This window comes from Dicentrarchus labrax, unplaced genomic scaffold, assembly GCF_905237075.1.
Source record: "Dicentrarchus labrax unplaced genomic scaffold, dlabrax2021, whole genome shotgun sequence".
NCBI lineage: Eukaryota > Metazoa > Chordata > Actinopteri > Moronidae > Dicentrarchus > Dicentrarchus labrax.
In genome coordinates, this window is record NW_026136724.1 from 18032881 (window position 1) to 18052337 (window position 19457).

At 39.3% G+C, this 19457-nt stretch overlaps 2 protein-coding genes across 3 annotated transcripts in view; both read right to left on the minus strand.

Annotated features, from left to right (window-relative positions):
• igf1 (insulin-like growth factor 1) overlaps positions 1 to 19457 on the minus strand; it is a 153055-nt gene that overhangs the window by 64347 nt on the left and 69251 nt on the right. The gene's annotated exons all lie outside the window — the stretch shown is intronic.
• Positions 1 to 19457, minus strand: part of LOC127359280 (ankyrin repeat and BTB/POZ domain-containing protein BTBD11-A) — a 168437-nt gene that overhangs the window by 26796 nt on the left and 122184 nt on the right. For both annotated transcript variants that reach the window (XM_051393196.1, XM_051393197.1), the window contains exon 3: positions 889 to 1096. In XM_051393196.1, coding sequence (XP_051249156.1) covers positions 889 to 1096 — 208 coding nt within the window. The remainder of the gene's footprint in view (positions 1 to 888; positions 1097 to 19457) is intronic.

Here is a 19457-nt window from a genome sequence, read left to right on the forward strand (position 1 = left end):
TCTACCTATCAAGACGGAGAGCTTTTGGAGTTCGTGCCGACTGGATGCAGTGCTTTTACAGTGCGTACAGTGTGCCAGAAATAAGGGTGACGGACGTTTTGGGAGATTGGATTTTAACTTATGCAAACATTTCTCAGAGATAGAAATCATCTTGACTTAAAGCTTGATGAGTGGAGGTAAAGGACCACATATCATGGTGTACAAGTTAGCTAATTGACAAAACTGAGCAAGCGAAGACAAACTTCTTCTCTTTTTTTTTTGGCTCTTTGAGACAAACAAATTGAGACTGCTCTTCATTTCCAGAGCTAATACATCCTAAGTGTCTGCTGAGGCCTGTGCCATTTGAAACACTGCTATTGCCTAAATGGATCCTTTCCAGCCATTGGTATACCAAGTTCAGGTGATCATAGACAATCGTTAGAGTAATGAAACATCACGTAGTGTATTTGTGTTTAGGTGGTCATAATTACTGGTGAATCAGGTCAAGCACTTGAACTAGGCCAATAAAAAGGCCTATATACTCTGTTTTTATACAACTACTGCTCTAAAGTTGGACATTTTGCCATTTACCACTCGTGTTTGCACCTTTTTTGGCTGTTTGACGGGAACTTTCTGGAGGTAAACTCCTAAGTTAACATAAAACGACTAAAAGCATCACTAGCGAACAATGCCACCAAAGATGCTATCCATGCAAACATTAATGTTCTTCCAGTACGACAGTGACACAAAAACTTTATTACAGTTCAATTTTAACCAGTCTGAGACCGCCTCATTTCAGCAGACTTCTTGGCCCACAGAAAAAGAGCTCATATTACCACATTTTTAGGATTTGGATTAAACTATCTAGTGTGTGAAAGCAGCATCATCTTCAGCCTCACTTGGACTCACCTCTCAGTCTGTAAGGTGACTTTGGAGGGCTCAACGTTGGGGTTCTCCCATTCCATCTGTGGGCAGTGCATGAAGTAACACAGGGTATAGAGGGCCTCGGGCTCCCAGTGCACCGTGGTGTTGGTCTTCTGGTGGACCGGAGTCCCATTGCTGGGGTTCTTGATGTGCAGCGGCTGGAGGTGGTGCATGGCCCGGGATACCAAATCACCTGGAAGATATTTTAATACGTGAGAACAGCTTGTGGATTTCCCCAACATAATTTGATAAATATACAGGGAGCATGAAAATACATTTTTAAAAAATTACACAAATGCATCAAAGATGAAATAATAACATTGTGTACTACACTGAGGAAATATCTAGTCATTATAAAAGAAGTCCTACGCATTACTCTCAGAGCACAAATCCAATTTTTTGCACCACTCCTTTGACATGTGAGTACTCGCAGCACTTCTGTAATGAAGTAGAGACGCACTCCCTCATTTACACACCCTCTGATTCACCGTACATTTAGTCATACACATATGCCCACACAATCCTTGCTGAGTGGGAAATTGCAGCCTTGAAATTAAATCTTACGCACATCGTGCCTCTCATATCACTTAGGAGTCTGAGCTCTTATTCTTTCTTCATTTTTATCTTTTACTCTTGTTTTTCTCCTTCTTTTCCTCCCAGTTTTCAGTCATGGGAAAACTCCAATATCTGTGTCAGTGTGTGTGTGTGTGTGTGTGTGTGTGCAAAATGTCAAATGAATCAGGGAAGCCCGTTTAAACCACATGCACTTCCTGCCATTAGAAATGTGATTCACGGTTGGTATAAGACACACAGATGAATTCATTTTGTGGTTTATTAAAAAAGAATTCAGATTTTTTAGAACATGGGTTATTATTATTTTTATTATTTTTTTGTAGCTTTTACCACTGTATCCATCACAAGGGACCAAACATGAGTAGTCAGTAGGTTGTAAACAAACAAATAGTTTTGTGAGTCATAGTTAGTGTGCTCCTTAGAAAAAGATAAAAAAAAAAAATAAAAGATACATGTGTCTGGGGTACAGAGGGAGTAGTTCCAGTGGAAATACGTGTCGGTAATAAAGACTGTGAGAAGTTATGCTCTGCAAGTCTAAGCCACTGAATTCTTAATACACAAAACAATATAAGTTTAGCCACCAAGCCAAAACGTGCCATTAAGTGAGTTTTTGGAGGTGCTGGCAGGTGGATGTCATTTTGGATTGAGCTAGGCTAGCTGTTTCCCCCTGTTTCAAGTCTTTGTGCTAAGCTAAACTAACCTGCTCTTGGCTTCAGCTCCAATATATATCTAGATATGACAGGTTTCGTAACTCCAACCAAAAACAAGCATGTTTCTGAACACGTTAAACGGTTGTTATTTCTGCATATTTTTTTTTTTTTCATGCATCTTGCTGGCTAGCTATGTAGGAGGATGATGTTCCCATTCTTAATCCTGCCTACAGAGCTCAGTGGACACAGCAACAACAACACAACACCATCTGTTTGAAATGCTGGGCGATGATTCAGAGGTCTGGAAGCAGGTTACCACGTTTCCAGATGTTATCATAACCAATAGGAATGATGGCCAAAAGCATGAATAAGAATAAGATCCAAACTATAAATTAGCAAATTATTCTTCAGTCACATTTTCGGGACAAAAATCTTTTCCCACAGCCTTGATTTTTGATTAAGGTTCGAGTAAAGATCAGGATTGGCAGAGAATTAATGCTCCTTTTATTTGACAACAAAACAAAACAAGTGTGTGCATTTGAGGAGGCATAAAACATAAAAACCTCATAACGAAACAGTTTTATGTAAAAACAAAACCAGCCACAGAGATTAAGTAAACCTTTATTCTAGGAAAGATAGAAAACATTTACTGGTATCTTCCATGATGAATGTGGTCCATTGCTTTTAGTATGAACCTATTTCACGCTGTGTCTGTACGCAGCAGGAGCAGGGAACAAATGAAAGTCAGAAGAAATTTTACAATTCTAATAGTTTTGAACACCAGAGGAGGTAGATGATTTCAAAGCCTGAAATTCAATACCTGTAAACTACAGAGGAAGATAGTCAGTGCTGACATTTAGAGAGTCATAATTCTGTGATTTAGGATTTTGACAACTTCACAGCAGCTTATCGATGAGGTCATTAGTGATGCATTTAAGAATAACGATGTTGCCATGAGAGGGAAAATACTGCAGCGTGAGCCTGCAGGGTCGATTTCTCGGAAAAATTAATATCCCCATTGATCTAATTATTAACCAGGTTCACTGGAACGCTGGAGGTTTCAGGCATTTTGGGTTTTAGACCGAAAACACCGCCTACCTGAATCTTACTGGATACATGAGTAATATGTGAATAAAACATTATGTGTGAAAAGTCTGAAGCTCTGAGCTTGCAGTGCAACAGTAAACACAGCACAACACACACATTCTCTCTCTCTCTCTCTGATCTTGTTTGATTGTTTGTTCCAAAAATACCCCGTCTGAAGAAAGTTGGCCTGTCTTGAAACCTCATTCCTTAGACAGAATGACACGGTGAGTCTGCGCCCAAGGTTCTCCATCTGTCAGACTAAAGGCCCCTGACAGAGTTCACAGGCAGTCAGACGTAAACAGAGAGCGCGTTGCTCACAGCACAGTTTGCACTCCGGCTCCAGGGAGCCTCATAGACAGTTGAGAATTAAATACGTCAAGAAATAATTGAAAACAAGGCCTTGTTTCTATGATTGAAGACGTGTGGTGGGATAAGGCTTCCATGCACAAGTATGGACATGTTGGACAAACGTGATTAGATATGGTCACTTCAGTGCGATTAGTCAGATGCAGCAGGGGCAGCTCCTGAAGGTGTTCAGACCGAGGAGGATGTGACCTACAGCCACTGCTACGGTTGTCATTGACTTTGGGGAACTAACTTATTTTAGTTGAGGTCAGGGTAATCTGGTCAGCCTTATGGCCAATTTCCTCAATCTGCTTCTTAATATGAGAAACATTCACACACTATTTTCTGCCCAAAGCTAGAAGAGTTTTAGTCATTTTACATTAGAAATTTATATTTTCTTGTTTTGTCTGATGTCTTGACTGGCAGGGCACACTAATGAGAGTTTTAATCAAAATCTAATGACGGTCGAAGCATCGTTTGGCCACAAATGTGATCAAACCACAACCACAGTGTGATCAAACCAGTCCTAATAAAATCGATCAGCTGAGTTTTAGAGTGTTAAATACTGAACAGATAATACCTAAGGATGTTTGTTTCAAATTGTTTAACTCTGGTTGTTGATTAGTCAGTCATGGATGTTTAATCTTCTGGAGCAATACTTAAGATTTGAAGCCAAGGTTTTAAATGAGTAAAACGGAATAAACATTTCTTACGATTTCATCAGGAATCGTCCTCAACTTCAACCCTAACCATAAAGACATTGCATAAAAAGCAATGTTATTTTTGCAACTGTGATTTCTAAGAGTTTGGCCACCAGATAAAAAAACTCAACATTTATTTGTGTCATTCTGTCATTGTGTCATTATAAACCACATATTTAGTTGTTGGCTTTATTGATTTTGTGATATAAACACTGCGTTAATTGTATAACTGCCAGTACAGTAATGCTATAACAACAGTTTTTAAAAAATTGATTCATTGTTTAAGTCATCCAGCAAACAAAAGCATCGCCTCTCCTGCTTCTCAATGTGACAGTTTACTGATTTATTGATTTTCTCCGTTCAGTATGATTGTGAATTGAATGCCCTTGGGCTTTGAAAAGCTGACCACACACAAAAAAAAGCAGCCACAGATTGTCAGTTTCACTATTTTGTAACATAAAACAATCAGTACATTAATCATTAAATGCAACAAGTATTACTTGCAGCTCTGCAGAAACTACAGGTATAAATTGCTCCTTCAAACTGGCTCCTTGACTGTGCCACAGCTTGTAGGCTCTGTTTGCTTTGCACCTTTGGTACTCAGCAGCATTTAGCTTCAAACCTTAATCGGGTTCAGCATAGGAAACCTTTGTACTTAGGATGTCCCCATGCTACTCAGAGTGAGTTTACGCAGTGTGCTACTGGCCTGAATACAAAGAGGAAAAGTGAGACATTAAAATAGATTAGAGAGATAAGAGATGTGCATTTTACATTAAAAACTTCTGCTCAGTGGGAAACAATATAAGCAGAGCATAAAACAGACAACAGAGAACCACTAACTCCAAAAACAGGCAATGCTCCGTCGGGTTTGCTGAGATAAAACAGAACTCAATAACCACACAACATCCATAAATAATAGACCACATGTCGTCTTCTACCACAGCAAACACTAGAAGCAGCCACCGTGCGACTGGTTAAACGCTGCTGTCCCTCGGAGCTCAAGCCAGCGCCGGGGCTGATCATCCGGCTTTCTTTACCTACAGTAAATGTTCTTGTGACTTTGGTTTTGTCAGCAGGACAACATTTGCTCCTGTCTCCTTTGCTGTAATTATCTAAGCAACACTCCTATGGGGTTCATGCTTCATCTCATTTGAATTAATCACAGGGGACAGCTTAGTGTCTTCCTTTCTTCCAGCCAAGTCCTTCCCTCTTGGAAGGACTCATTACAGAGCAAAACTTTGTTCCCTATTCCCAGAGAAAAAAATCATGTACCAGTGTAGAGCACAAAAAAAATAAAAAATCCCTGCTATAATGAGATGTCAACACTTTAAATTCTGTCATACAGCAGCTACAAAACCTGTAATTGCCTTGTCTTTATCCACTGCATTACAACAAATGCATAAGAACCAATGTAAGTTTGGGGGTATGTAATATTTTCATGGAGCTAATAATTTTCATGTCATTAAAGATAAAAGTAAGAAATAAAACTTAAACCAGGATCCACAGACAGGCTAGCTGCTCTGTGAGGATGTACTTTGACACAGCAGTGCTTTGACCTCAATGCTAGCATGGGCGACATGTTCTTAGGGCCAGTGTTAACATGCTGTAGTATAATTATCACCATTTTCACCCTCTTATGGTGTTAACATGCAAACATTTGCTAATTAGCACTGAACACAAAGTACAGTTGAGACGGATTTTGCTGATATTTGGTCACAAACGAGTGCGAACCTATTGTAACATCACCCACTGGTTGGATGGGTATCGAGGTCCCGCCCATACACCCCGGCTCAATCATGACGTGAAACCACCTTTTTATAGCTTCTTTAACACTTAAACACATCAGAGTGATAAGAACAACCTAAAATGAAACCATCTTTGGGAAAAATGTATTTGACGTGTGCTTTAGGCTGGCCTATGTCCCATCTGTTAACAATAAGGGGACGGGCTTTATGATATGTACTGCAGTCAGGGGGCGATCAAGATGCTTTGGCTTCACTTTTGGTGAGCTGTCGTGTACATTTTATAGACAGTACTTTTCCACGCACAAATTTACACAGCCAGAAATAAGACACTTTGCAACCAGTAAATAAGAACAAATGTATGCTTTGGGTTTGATGTTTTCTTTTTATATGTAGCTAATAATTTCTACGTAACAAGTCATTAAAGATTAAATCTTTTCACCTATGACTCCAGAAAAAACATACCAGGAACTTCGACAACGCTTCCTCATTAAAGTCGACCTCCTGGCGGCAGATATAAAGACTGTAGCTGGTTCACCTGCACTTTCTCCACCTCAGCAGCTGAAGCTTTAATGCTTGTTTTCTCGTCTTTATGTCAGTATACAGGCCAGATTAAGGTCCCTCCATTTAAGTGACATTGCATACTTCCCTTCACAGCATATACTTTTTGATCTATAAATGTACTTCTCTGCAACAGGTACAATAAAGCACAATGTAATTACGTTCTCATAACTTGAAGCCACGGGGAATGTGGTTTGATTTATTTTACTTGGAAGAGTGTGTTTACTTTGACAGAGAGTAATTGAACTGTGGTAAGTTCTTATTGCAATGTATAAGCATAAAACCCAAAAGGATTTAAAAATACTAATTATCAGTCCAATAATATGCTTTGTAAACTAATTAAATGTGTAATTATATTTTTGCTATGAGGCATAATGCTAATGTTACCAAATGTCAGTAAAACAATATTAAAGTATTTCAGTGATTATATAAGGCTTTTTCTTGTCATATATTTTTAAATGTAGTTACAAAAACTATTGTGTTTTCTGCCTGGCCTCTGTTATAAGTGAGTTGACATATTCCACATTAATGTTAACTCTGCTGCCACTAACATCAGCAGAGTTTAATGGGCCCTGCCTTGCTGCATGAGGAAATCATATACATTAATATCACAAAGTTTTGAATTCTTCCCAAGACTTACAACACCCAGAAGTCATGTCCCGCACCATTAGTAAATGTATGATAGGGGTTGAGGTGGTGTGAAGGTTCAGCCATTTTTATTAAGTCTAGATTTTTCAAACCCTACTTTGCTTACTTCTTAAGATCTTTATTTGTACAGAACTAGTAGTTTTACTCTTCCCTTGATTTGTAATAATTTATCTTTACCAATTTACATATAAGGCTGTTTTTTTATTCTTTGTGTTATGTATTTATTTTTGCAAAGATCCGTTGGTTTTTGGCAGCTTTTTCCTCCTCGATTGGGTACAGAATTAGGGAGGAAGCAGTGGAAATTATTAATGGGAGTTCTGATAGTATTTGGGAGTCAATTCAGGAGACTCATCTCCTGCAGCTACTCAGCATGGAGGCCCTTCTGGGAAAGAGAAAGGCTGAATCCATCAAAAGAGCAACATTTTGAATGGTAATGAGATGGATGAGATGCGCGCCAGCATTTGGTATGATTTTATCTTTCAACAAGCTCAATGCTCACGACTTGGGAACAGCATACTTAAATGTTGCATCATGTTTCTGTTGCATCTGGACATGAATCCTTTGAGTTTGATCTTATTTTCAGTAAAACGCTTATTTCCCTGTACAAACGGGGCTGAAGAAACTCAAGCACGAGGGGTAAATTCATAACTCAGATACAGTTAACTGGTAATTCTGCTATAGGAGACTGGCCACGGGGAGCAACAGAACTATGCTGTGTATTATTTTCTGTCAGGTGGAAGCACTTCTGGTTACTCAGAGCTTCATGATGATCAACAGAAGTCAGGTTAAAGCTCTGAGGAAAGGCCAGGTGCAAATCAAACACTCTTAAGTGCACAAAAATGACACATATGAATATTTATTCCTGTAGGTTTAAATATAGATGTGCAGTTGACTGACTCTTGACACTAAAGACACTTGAACTACTTTGGATTTGTTTTTAAGGCAGTTTGTCTGAATGCAGTAATAAAACTTAAAGATAAGTTACTGGCATGAACAACAACAAAAACAAGTGTGGTCTGTTGGCACGGGCTGACGTCAGATTCCCAGCCTGCTTTATCATCTTGTCTGGCCCTGGTTTTTGATTTCATTAAGTACATTAATTGGGATGTAACCCCACTTTGAGCCTGCAATGTTTCTTTTTTGTGGAAGAAAATAAATTATAAATTGAACATGTTCAAATCTACATTGGTTCGTTCGTTTAAACATCACACACATATACATACCAACTTTAGGCCTTTAGGAGGTTAAACCAGTCGTTGTTGTTTGGTTCTTTATACACTAATAAAAATATACCTATGAATATTATATTCTATTTCTGCCAATACATCCTCCTAAGCGTTACACTGGATCTTCCTTTAAGATGAACTAAGATTCAGACACGTATTTAAACTAATAGCACACACGCTTGACCAGATGTGATTTAAGTGTAACTAAATAATAGCAAGCAAACATGCCTGTAATTCAAGCAGACAAAGTGAGGTGAGCCAACTTCTCATCAAATGTGACCCGAGATTATCATGGCGAGACAACTGTTGTGTTCTCTAATGGAGGACTGAAATGGAAGATTCCTCCACTGTCCTCTGACACATTGTCATGGCCTATAGCTCCCCAGGGGCCCAACTGAGGACATTTAATCATCACTTGGTAATACGACCGACTCAGAGCTCTGCCTTCAGGCCACATTAGCAATTCCATGGCAACTATTAATCACAGTCAATTACGGGACATGTCATCATCAACACAGAACTAGCAGATACTTTTACCGGCGCTGCTCAAGCGGAAATTAATCACCAGTGGACACATTTAATATGGGACACATGAAGCAAGGCCAATGATAACCGTCTGTGTTTGAATAAGCAGGGGATCCATCGACAGATACAGTAGCTGCTTTTAAGACTCTCAGCTCGGTGGTTTTATAATCCAAAGTCACACTTTAATAGTAACCTGGCCAGGATGCAATCAGAGGCTGATTGACCATCTGGAGTACTGTGAGTTTACCCACTGGGCCAGTCGACTTGTGAGCTGGCGAGAGGCCAAACAGGAATGAAACAAAAGGGTAAAAATATGTCCGAATGTGTTTTTTCTAGCCCTTGCTACTGGGAAACAGGCTCCATGGAGAGACGGCTAGTCACAAGGGAATCCATCTTCTATTCTATCTTTTTATACACTGAACCTGTAGCAATGTGACACACTGTTGGTGTTCTGAATAAATCTCAGCAACATGGAAAAACAGCAGGATACCATCTGCAAAGGTGGGACTGAAAAAGAAAAACAACCCCATACGAATAAAGTACCTAGCATGAAATTCCAGACAGTGATTCATTCATTGTGAAGCACCAGACATCAGTAAGGCACTAGAGATGTTCCAGCCATCTCACCGCCTTGAACTGCTGCTGAAAATATCATACAATGCTCACACGATTTGCTAACATGAATAGCCAATGCAGTAAGTAGGAAAATAACAAAATGATTTATAGAGAATTTGATGGCACACCAGAAAATGCTTTTATCCTGTTACCATTTGAGGTCAAAACACTAATGCCTTACAAAATGAAAGCTCCAATAATCAGTAATTTTACTTAATCTGATGACTATGTAATGTGAAAGGGATTGCTTATAGTTACTCTATAGAGAGAGCTAGCATGAATATCTGCATCTCTGCAGCTCTACAGGGCTTTTTAAAGGCATAGTAAGCAACTGTGTCCAATTTTTAAAAAGCTATGATACATCAACTGTATATGACCTGCCCAGAATAAAGACAAAGTTAATAACAAAGTTAGCCATTTGCTAGTAAAGTGGAGCATTTAGTGTGCAGTAATAATTAAAAAAATAAATTGAAATAGAATCTGCTTTGCTATTTAGTGTCTCACTGTATCTTGGTGTGTGTTTGTCAGCTTGCTTTGCAGTTCTGCTGCCCCCTAGTGGCCAAAAATCAGTAAATACAGCTTTAAATGTTCCCTTAAAGTTTACGTGTCACGTAGCTACTGTAGCTTTATTGATAAAACAAATCAAAACAGTTTCTAAACAGCCACTACACCACTACAATACTGTAAGTCTGGTGTCAGGCACTTAAAAAGGAGCACTTGAAGGCAGCAGCAGCATCTGTTCTACCCCAGGATCCCTCCACAGTGGGGTACAGAATAATTCATTGAAATATTTAGTTGTGAATTACAAATGATCGTCCCATGTCTAAAAATATTGCATTCATTTTAAAGAGTTTAGATCTAGAGAGGCTGGATCTCTATTTTCTTCAGGGCAAAACAGAGCAAAGGTCACATGACGAAAGATTCTGCAAAATATTATGAAATCCCTGTTTAGGAAAGTCAAACATTCATGATTGCTTTGTTTCTGTACTGTATCTTCCGCAGAACCCATCATGAGTCCTCCTTTACGGCCATTACGGCATCCCACAGAATCCCCTGTCTGCTGCAGCTGTCCACTCTTGGACTGATGACTGTGAGCAAAAGTAATGAAACAACACCAGAAAATCCCAGTGCAAAAACCCCCAAAAAAGCTGTGATGGGTCATTTGTAAAAGTCCCAGGGATTCCAAGAATAAGTCTGCTCATCAACAACTATTATGAAACTGGGGGAAATAATATGAGACCCTTCTCGATGATGATTTCTCTCAGTCTAAAGAGGTTTTCGAACCGTAGCTTCATTTTGTCTCATCATCTTAGTTTTTCCGGATATTGTGGAAATGGAGCAGGAGATTACACAAACTATTTCTCTCTTTCTATTGTCTTCATCTTTCCTGCAACTCACAGGAGGGGACTTCTAAATGGATACCACTTTATTCTGTCTAATGGCTCTTTTAGGGACTTTAATGGGTCTTCTGTGAAGATCAGAAGCTCTACTGCAGACTGCAGCAGTGTATAATAAATAACTTTTCTATGTGTGGTCTTGATTATTCACTATATCAAATGTGCTTAAATAGTACTGCGCCATTCATATTTCAGCCGTGGGCTTATTTTTGTTCCCTTTCTTAGATATACTTCACAATTACAGTACAGTCGGAAATTACTAGTCCCGCTGTTAGTTAAAAAACAGCAACAAATCGAATCAAAAGTATATTTTGTACAGACAAATCCTTGAATGCCCTGCATGGCAGCAGCAGCTCATATAATGTAGATATCTGTGCGTCGGCAAAGTAAATACACATTGATAACAACAAAATACAACATTACAGTAGACTGTACATTCAACAAGAGTCAGCCATGCATCAGAGGTGTAATAATAAATAATAATATCTGGTAGAGAAGCCATGAACAAAAGATCTTTTGTAGCCACAAGTCAAGTACATGTGAGGAATGAGTCCAGTTTTAAACTATAAAATAAAAACCTTCTCATACAGTACATACTGTATAAGTACTCATTCAAGCTGCCCAGTAACTGAAAAACCTCCAGCAATCTTAATCATAGCTCATTAAAGTCTTACAATAACCTTGTAATAATGCTCCACTGCGTAAGAACTTGGCTAAATAAAAAGCTATAATTAAAGAAGATTGGGGTGCCCTCTCACTCTAAATGAATGATGAGTCAATGATAAACTGGCAATGTATGAAGCCAGAGAATAAACACACCTCTTGATGACGGAAGTTCAGTCCAAGTACCAACAGCTATTAGGCCCTTTTGTGAAGTCCCCTTTCATCAAAGCGCTTCTGCAACCATTTGCTGGTATTTGTCTCCAAACAGCTGCCCTGTCTTTTCTTTTCTTTTTTTTTCGCTGGAAACAGTTGAGGTGAGAAACTAAGAGCAGCCTGTTCAATTCACCGCCTTATTACCCCAAAACTTCCATTAGCCTTCTGGGCTCCGTCCAAAACACTCAATTAGTGAGTGTGCATTATCTCTCAGCAGCACTGCTGTAAAGGCAGAGTCTATGGTGTAATGTCCGTCTTATTGCTGAAGGACTTCAGTGTGAAGTGGATGTTAAACACGCGATAACTTCAGCTTTTCCCCCCAGCCACTAAAGTCACCAGTATTCAAAGAGCTTAGAGAGGCAGGCTCGAGTATCCTCAGCTCTCATATGTCAGGCTGATGGGTAATAATTATTAATGAAGAACATCTGCCTGTGGGTGTTGTACCTCTCCGAAGAAGTGTCGCAGTCACATGCTCGCAAACGCCTCGTCTGAAATGCAATGCATTCAATAGACATTAATTAGAATCCAACACTTGGGCTTTGCAACAACATAGCAACGACATGATAAAATGTCCACATCGACAAGAGACGTAAACGGAGGCCTGACCTTATACATGAACGAAAAACAAAGTAATCCCTGCTTAATCTTTAATAACAGCAAGTTGGTTGGTTATTAAATTCAAGAGTCCTCAGTCAGTGTTTGTGTCCTTGAGGAACGAACCTCCCAAGAACATGACAAGACGAAGCATCGTACAGTCTCAAATTGCTCCTGTTTGTGATGGAGTATAATCTATGTTGTTGTGTAATATATTTTCTAGCCATTTTGGGTCTGCAAAGTTTGTTTGGGCGTGATGGGTCATTCTTTAAGTGAATCTCTGGCTCTCCTTTGTTTTTTCCCATTCGCTGCTGCCGGCCAAGTCGCCATATGATGCATGCTCAGTTGGCAAGTAAACCGCTGAGATTTTTATCCGCCCAGCCAACCTTGCTCTTCCTTTGTGTTTTGTGTTTGTACATGAGCCTTTAGAAATAATGTCAATGGCTTATGGAGGACAAAAGAACACCCAGTAATGCTCTTGAAGACCCGAGGTGAATAACAAGTCCAAGAATGCAATGTTGATGCGTTAGTCATGCAGGAAGCAAACAGAGCAGCATACTTACAGCTGTAGATGGACTCTATGCTTGGTGTTTCAGTTTTAACTCTTAAAGCTACAGTCATTTTATGGGTGGTGTGATGGCAATTAAAGTCAATGCCAAGACACAAGTGGATATTAACAGTCAAGAGTTACCAGAGAGGAAATTTGGCTTATCCAAAGGCTTTATGAACGTACAGAGACAAAAGGACAGTTAACAGCTAACTAACTGATATGAGCTTTAGCTAATGCCTGTTAAGTTTAGCTATTGTATATATTTATATAAATATATATATATATTGTATATGTCTACATCATCTTATCGGCAAATGATTGAAGCATACTGGGAAGTTAGCATCCGCCTTTAAAATGTTAATCTGCCTTTTGTCTTTGAACTATTTTATTTTTAAGTAATACCGCACGTAATTGTTGTTTCAATGAGATTTAAATGACTATAGTTCATTTTCAAGTCCATTGAAAGTAGTTGTAAGTACATTGTTATAAGTAGTTGAATTATAGTCTTGAAAATGGTCGTAAAAACTTCAGTTCTGTACATCCTAGAAGTCTAAAACCTAGAGGTCTTTTGACCTTCAAATGAGGTTTCAGCCATTACATATCACTGATACAAGAATGCGAACTGAGAAAGACCCTCAGTGTTATAGAAAACATGGGTCTTCGTCAACAGCGTTTCAATCGATAGTCTAATCTTTGCAGCACTGAGCTGCTATGAGCGAGTGGGATCCTGTGGCAGGTACCGGGGGACATTAAACCATTATACAATAATGAATCCAGCCTCACGTAATTACTGCAGCATGCAGCAACAGCCTACAAGATTTTCCAGCATGTGTCTTTTGTGCGAGATGAAGAGGTGTGCGTGGTGTGTGTCTGGAGGATTGTGAGGAGGGTTGTTTGTGTCAGCATATCCCCGCTGTCCTCCTAAAGGTGCTGGGAGACAGATAAGGAAAATGGCCGCACCCTGTTCCAGTGACTGAATGAGCCAGCCTCATCTTTAAAGCCAAGTCAACAATTTCTTAGTTTTTTTTTTTTTTTAGTTTTTTGAAACCACGGCGTCTCTAAGGTGGACGGACATGAGGGAGTGAATGGCACTGCAGACCTCTGAGAGGACAGAGAAAGTGAAGCGTAGAGGACAAAATGACAGCAGGAACCTTTCCCAGCACAACCAGACGAGTCCATTAGAGAGACACTGAAAAGAACATGAGGGCGTTATCATCAGCAGCTTAAGTGGTCAAATGGGTAAAATGGGCTTGTTAGTTATAGAATGCCACCATACAGCACAAACTGCATCACACTGTTTACTGACTGCATGTTGTTTTTCTTGAGCTTTTATCAACTTAAGAGAAAATAAGCCTGACTGACGCATTTTTCTCCTTTTTTTTTCTTCCCCTTTTTCCATCACTCGTGCCGAGAAGTGGGTCAGACTGTATGAGATTAGAAAGGATGATGCATGGCGAAGCAGGAGAAGTATTTTAACTCTAATATAATGAAAAATGAGAATAGCATGGATGGTCTCAAGATGAAATGTAACACCTCCTTGTGAATCTCCTCGGCCGGCGTGAGTGCGAAGCTAACCCATTATCTCATATTCACATAGGCGATGGGAAGGTAGTCTGAGTCACAGCTTTAAAAAGGGGTGAAATTAATGAAATTTTGTTCAAATATAGGTTGTTGAAAGAACATGAAGGGTATGCTTTTTAATACTACTTCATCATGATTGAGGTTTGTTTATGGATGGACATTTGAAGCAGATGCTCGTGTGCACCCCGGCCAGTTAGACAGGTATTCAATAAGCAATCACTTCCTGGAAAAAGAGAAATAACATCCCATTGCTGTGCAATTTTCTGTACCCTTTTCAAACCAGCGCACAGCTCCTGCAGCTTTGGATGGAGAGAGGGATTCCTCAATTTGTGAAACCCACTCAGCCCTGAAGAAGAAGCACTCTTCCTCTCTGCCTATGCACAGTAGAATACACAATGACTCATTTCTCAAGCTGGTTATTGTCAGCCGGGAAAATACACAGCCTGAATGCTTAAAGGACACGGCCTGTGATAAACATCATCGTATCATCATGAAACTCAAAATGTATGTATTTAGTTGTCAGTTTAAATTGACAACTAGTTAGTTGTCAGTTTAAACTGACAACTAAATAATAAGTTTCTGAATCGAACCAATGCGAGGATGCGTTCAATTATTGGTCCGACAGTTGGTATGTGATTTCATGAAAAGCTTATGAAGCAGAATCCTCTGTGGTAGAGGCACACCCAGCTTCAAGAATGGAGGGCCCCATTGTTAGATGCCTGCACTGTATTACATTACAGTGTTTATTGGCCCAGTGGCTGCTCTCTGACCCACGGGGCAGCCGCTGTGCTGACAGATGAACGGCCTTTCTCTGTCACACCTGGTCACAATATGTCAGTTCAGCGCCTACAGATCCTATACGCCACACATATCCACAGCACATGAAGGAAAGCAGAGAAAGAAAGTTATCCTTAATGGCAGAGTGTCATGACAAATGAGGAAAAAGGCAAACACCCTGAGCATCAACTGCCCAAATCTGCCATCGGCGATCTGCTCTCCTCGCTCGGACAAAGACGTGAAATACGAGCGCATTAGATGAGCAGAGAGATAATGGTGACCTCAGAAACAGAAGACTTATTTTTCCACCTCAAGAGAATAAAATTATGGATATAGTGATGAATGTTGCTCTTTAACAGTCTCTTCTATTATCCATTAATTACCAAACAAGTCGGGTGTGAAATTGCGCTCACAGCCGGCTCTGTGTGGCCGCTTCACTTTCAAGCGATCTTGTTTATCGTTTAGATATTGAGCTAATAGCTCAAAATTGATTCCAATTTAAACAATTTAAACGTGTTGATACCAAGTAGGTTTTAAATGCTTTATGTGGGGACACACTGTCTGACCGTGAAACACCTGCTTCCTGTCATTGATTTGTTCCAGATCTTTGCTGTGATACTAGAGGTGGCGTGTAGTATTTATGTATTAACCTATCATTACTACATTATTTCTCATTATCAGTGTAATTACCTTAAATCAACCAGGCTACCACTGAGATGACTGGCAGCCTCTATCAGCCTCTTCTCTGCATTATACATTGAATGCCACAGGCATTATGTTCACACACACTGAGGAAATCTGCTTATTCTCATACTGTATTTTGGCAGTAACCTGATTTCAGGAAACAGGAAACTTGGCGTCCTTGGATTCTGCAGAAATTCTCCTGGATTTATAACACAAAACTGTTCTGGTCGTTTCCTTTTCGGCACTAAAACCAAGAAGAGCCAGAGCAATTACATAGAAATGTCGCTGTATCACACTGCATCTTCATGCCAGGGTGCCCTCACAAATAGTGTAAAATTAGTATCAGATTGACTTGAATGCTTTTAATGTGAAGCAGCGGTAGCAGGAAAGTGTGAATTAGCATTAGCTAAATACAGCTCTGACACAGCGTGAAAACAGAGTGAACAGTAAACAGCGAGGCTGATATCAAGGAGATCAAATTCGTCTGTGTGAAGGCAATATGAATCCAGCATGGAAATGGCAGAGTCCGCCACTAATTATGAAAACGACTTTAATTAATGCCGGCTTGACTTTGGCAGGACCTCAGTTAAGGGACCAAGGGCATAACTTCCTAACACAGTTTTACAGTTTCAGTTTTCACACTAAAATCTCTCTAAACAACATCCTCTTGCTGTCCAGCTGCCAGAGTCCAGAGGAGAGAAGATAGCGACTGATAGAAATGTTCAATTATTAATTATTACAATGGACTTATAGCGTTAAGCAGATTTTCTTTGCCCCAGGTTTTGCCTCTCAGGAAGCTTACAGCCTACTGCCCTAACCTCTGATTGGTGGAGGTTGTACGCAGCCAGAAATAAAGATAACAAGTACTTCTCGAGCCTGAAAACCAAAACGTGCATATAAATTAAAATTTAAGAATGTATATTTTATTTACAGTAAATATTGAAAATAAAATTAATGAGAAAGTACAATGTTATTTTCAGTGAACATGCAAATACAATATTTATCTATAATTAAGTATCAGGTTTCTAAAATTGTAAAATAAATGTGAAGTAGAGTTAGTGCATTAATATTATATCAATTTACATAACATCTATTCATAAATATTTATCAGAGTATCATCAATTCGGAAAGCATTACAACCAATTTCAGAATAATATACTGTTTGCTAGCTTTTCTATAAATATATAAACACAGAGAGAAAAAAGGCTGCCGGTTTCATTATTGCATGTCAAGAAGTTCATGTTATAAAAAGCAATGTTAAATTTAGTGATGGTAAACTGAACGAGGAAAAAAAGAGAGAAAACATTGGCGACTTTTGACTACAAATTGTGATTCTCATTAAGTTGAAAAGAAAAGCATAGCTGGTGGTGAACGTACACGTCATTGATACTGATGTCCCCATGAAATCCCTGGGTAATTGCAGCCTAATGCACACTTGTAAATGTCTACTCAAAAGAGCAAAATCACTACAGTGCATTAGCAGATCACTGAAAGTTCCTTCGTTCTTTGGAGCCAGAAAATGGTCACATTCTAGCCTCTTTTTTTTATCTTTTAAAGCTAATACACACATTTTCTTTCATAATGCTGTTACTTTTTTGTTTTGAAATACTTCAGTGCTGCTCTCCTCCCGGTGCTTTTTGTGCTGTACTTTTTGTTTGTTGAAATTTATGTTGAAAACCTTCATTATATCATGTGTTTTGTTTTTGGTTTTTTTTTAATATGTGTGCTAAGAGTTTCTACATGAAACAGACAACCACACAACTTCTGTCTGAGATGTAATAACCACTGGGCCTGATCTTGAAAAGACTGTTCCTGCAGCAGTCTCAGGGAATAAGCTGCAAAATCACCTTATCAGTCCACTTCCTTCCTGTGACGGCTTTAGTTCAGCCTGTACTTTATTAATCTTCTGTTTTTCTGTTCTATTAATGACTTGATCTTGTTATTCGTCTTGCTCTCTTGTTGTTTTATGTAACTGTTAACAGGGCGTTGCTATGAAGGAGCATAAATAAATCCTGCATAAATAAAGGTTGAACATAAACTATTTTAAATCCAACAAAAGGCACACAGTCACTTTTATCTTCTCCCATTCTCTTTTAGAAATCTTCTCTAAAAGCAATATTCTTTCTTTTATCCCTTCTGAAGACACTATTATTTAAAAGCAGCTCAAAGAATACGTAGTTTCACTTGAAGAAAAGACTAAATCATTTCCTAAGCTTTTAGCAAACATAACTCAAACAGGAGTAAATAGAGCCTTTGTTGGGGACTATTTTAAGCTGTGGATTAATACACATTTGTTCCTCTAATGAGTGTTTCCGGTGAATGTGGCTCACTGATGTGTTTTTAATAGTTATTGGACAGCAATGCAGCTCTATGGAGATAATCTAAATACAGTACTTCCTGGTGGGATCAATTCTTTCATTGTAAGACTTTTAGTATTTCCGTTTAAACGCATAAATAAAATAATAATAATAAAATAAATCAGAGAGGCTGAATACAGACAAGCTGCACTCTAGATGACAGACAAACTGCTGGTTGTTGCACCTGTTTTTTAAAAACAAACTAAAATCTGTGGGCGAAAAAAGGGTCTGAAATGAGATGCAGAAATTTCTAGCGGAGGCAGATGGTAGAACATGCTAAAATCAGCACTCTTAATGCAATCATCATACACTTGATAAGCAGATTCACACTCATGCTATGCAGTGAGTTGCACACTGTAGATCAATCTGTTCACATAACACAACATGAGGACGAAATCATGTTACAGAATCCTCTGAAATCCGCTAAATGACTGCGAGCAGTTGGCAGCAACTGTATTACAAGCCACATGTCAACCTCTGGCAGCGTTCGACTGGCCGACCCTGGAGGTGAGGAAGCCCAGCTGAGGCAGCGCGGCGGAGGGAGTCAAACACACGGTGCATTAAACAGGAATCAAACAGCAGCCTGTGCTGCTTTTTCTGCCTTCTGATCCAAGTGCATGACATTCTGTTCACGCATGCTAATGAAGCTTTCAAAGTGTGAGCAGTTATCACTGTGTCTACCTGTCCCATCCCATATATATTATATCCTTTACCATACCAAACAGCAGATATGCTAAGTTTACAGCTGGCTGGTGAACATAGTGAAGCATTTAGTTGCTTAGGAGCCAGATATTTCCTTCAGGAGTTGTTGGAGACCAAACCAGAGCTAAAAAGAGAGTGAATATACCCCCAAGTGGGCGAAAGATCAGTAAAGGTTTAAAGAGGATATCTGCTTTCTACACCTTCAATATTGTTTATCCAAGTATTTTCCAGTGATTACCCATTGGTTTGTGGAGTACCGTTATGAAGTCTCGAGTTTATGGTTCTCGCCATGTTGGCTTTTTGCTCATTGACTGCACAGTTTTGACTCGTCCGTAGCAGGAAACAACGGTGGTTCTCGAATTGC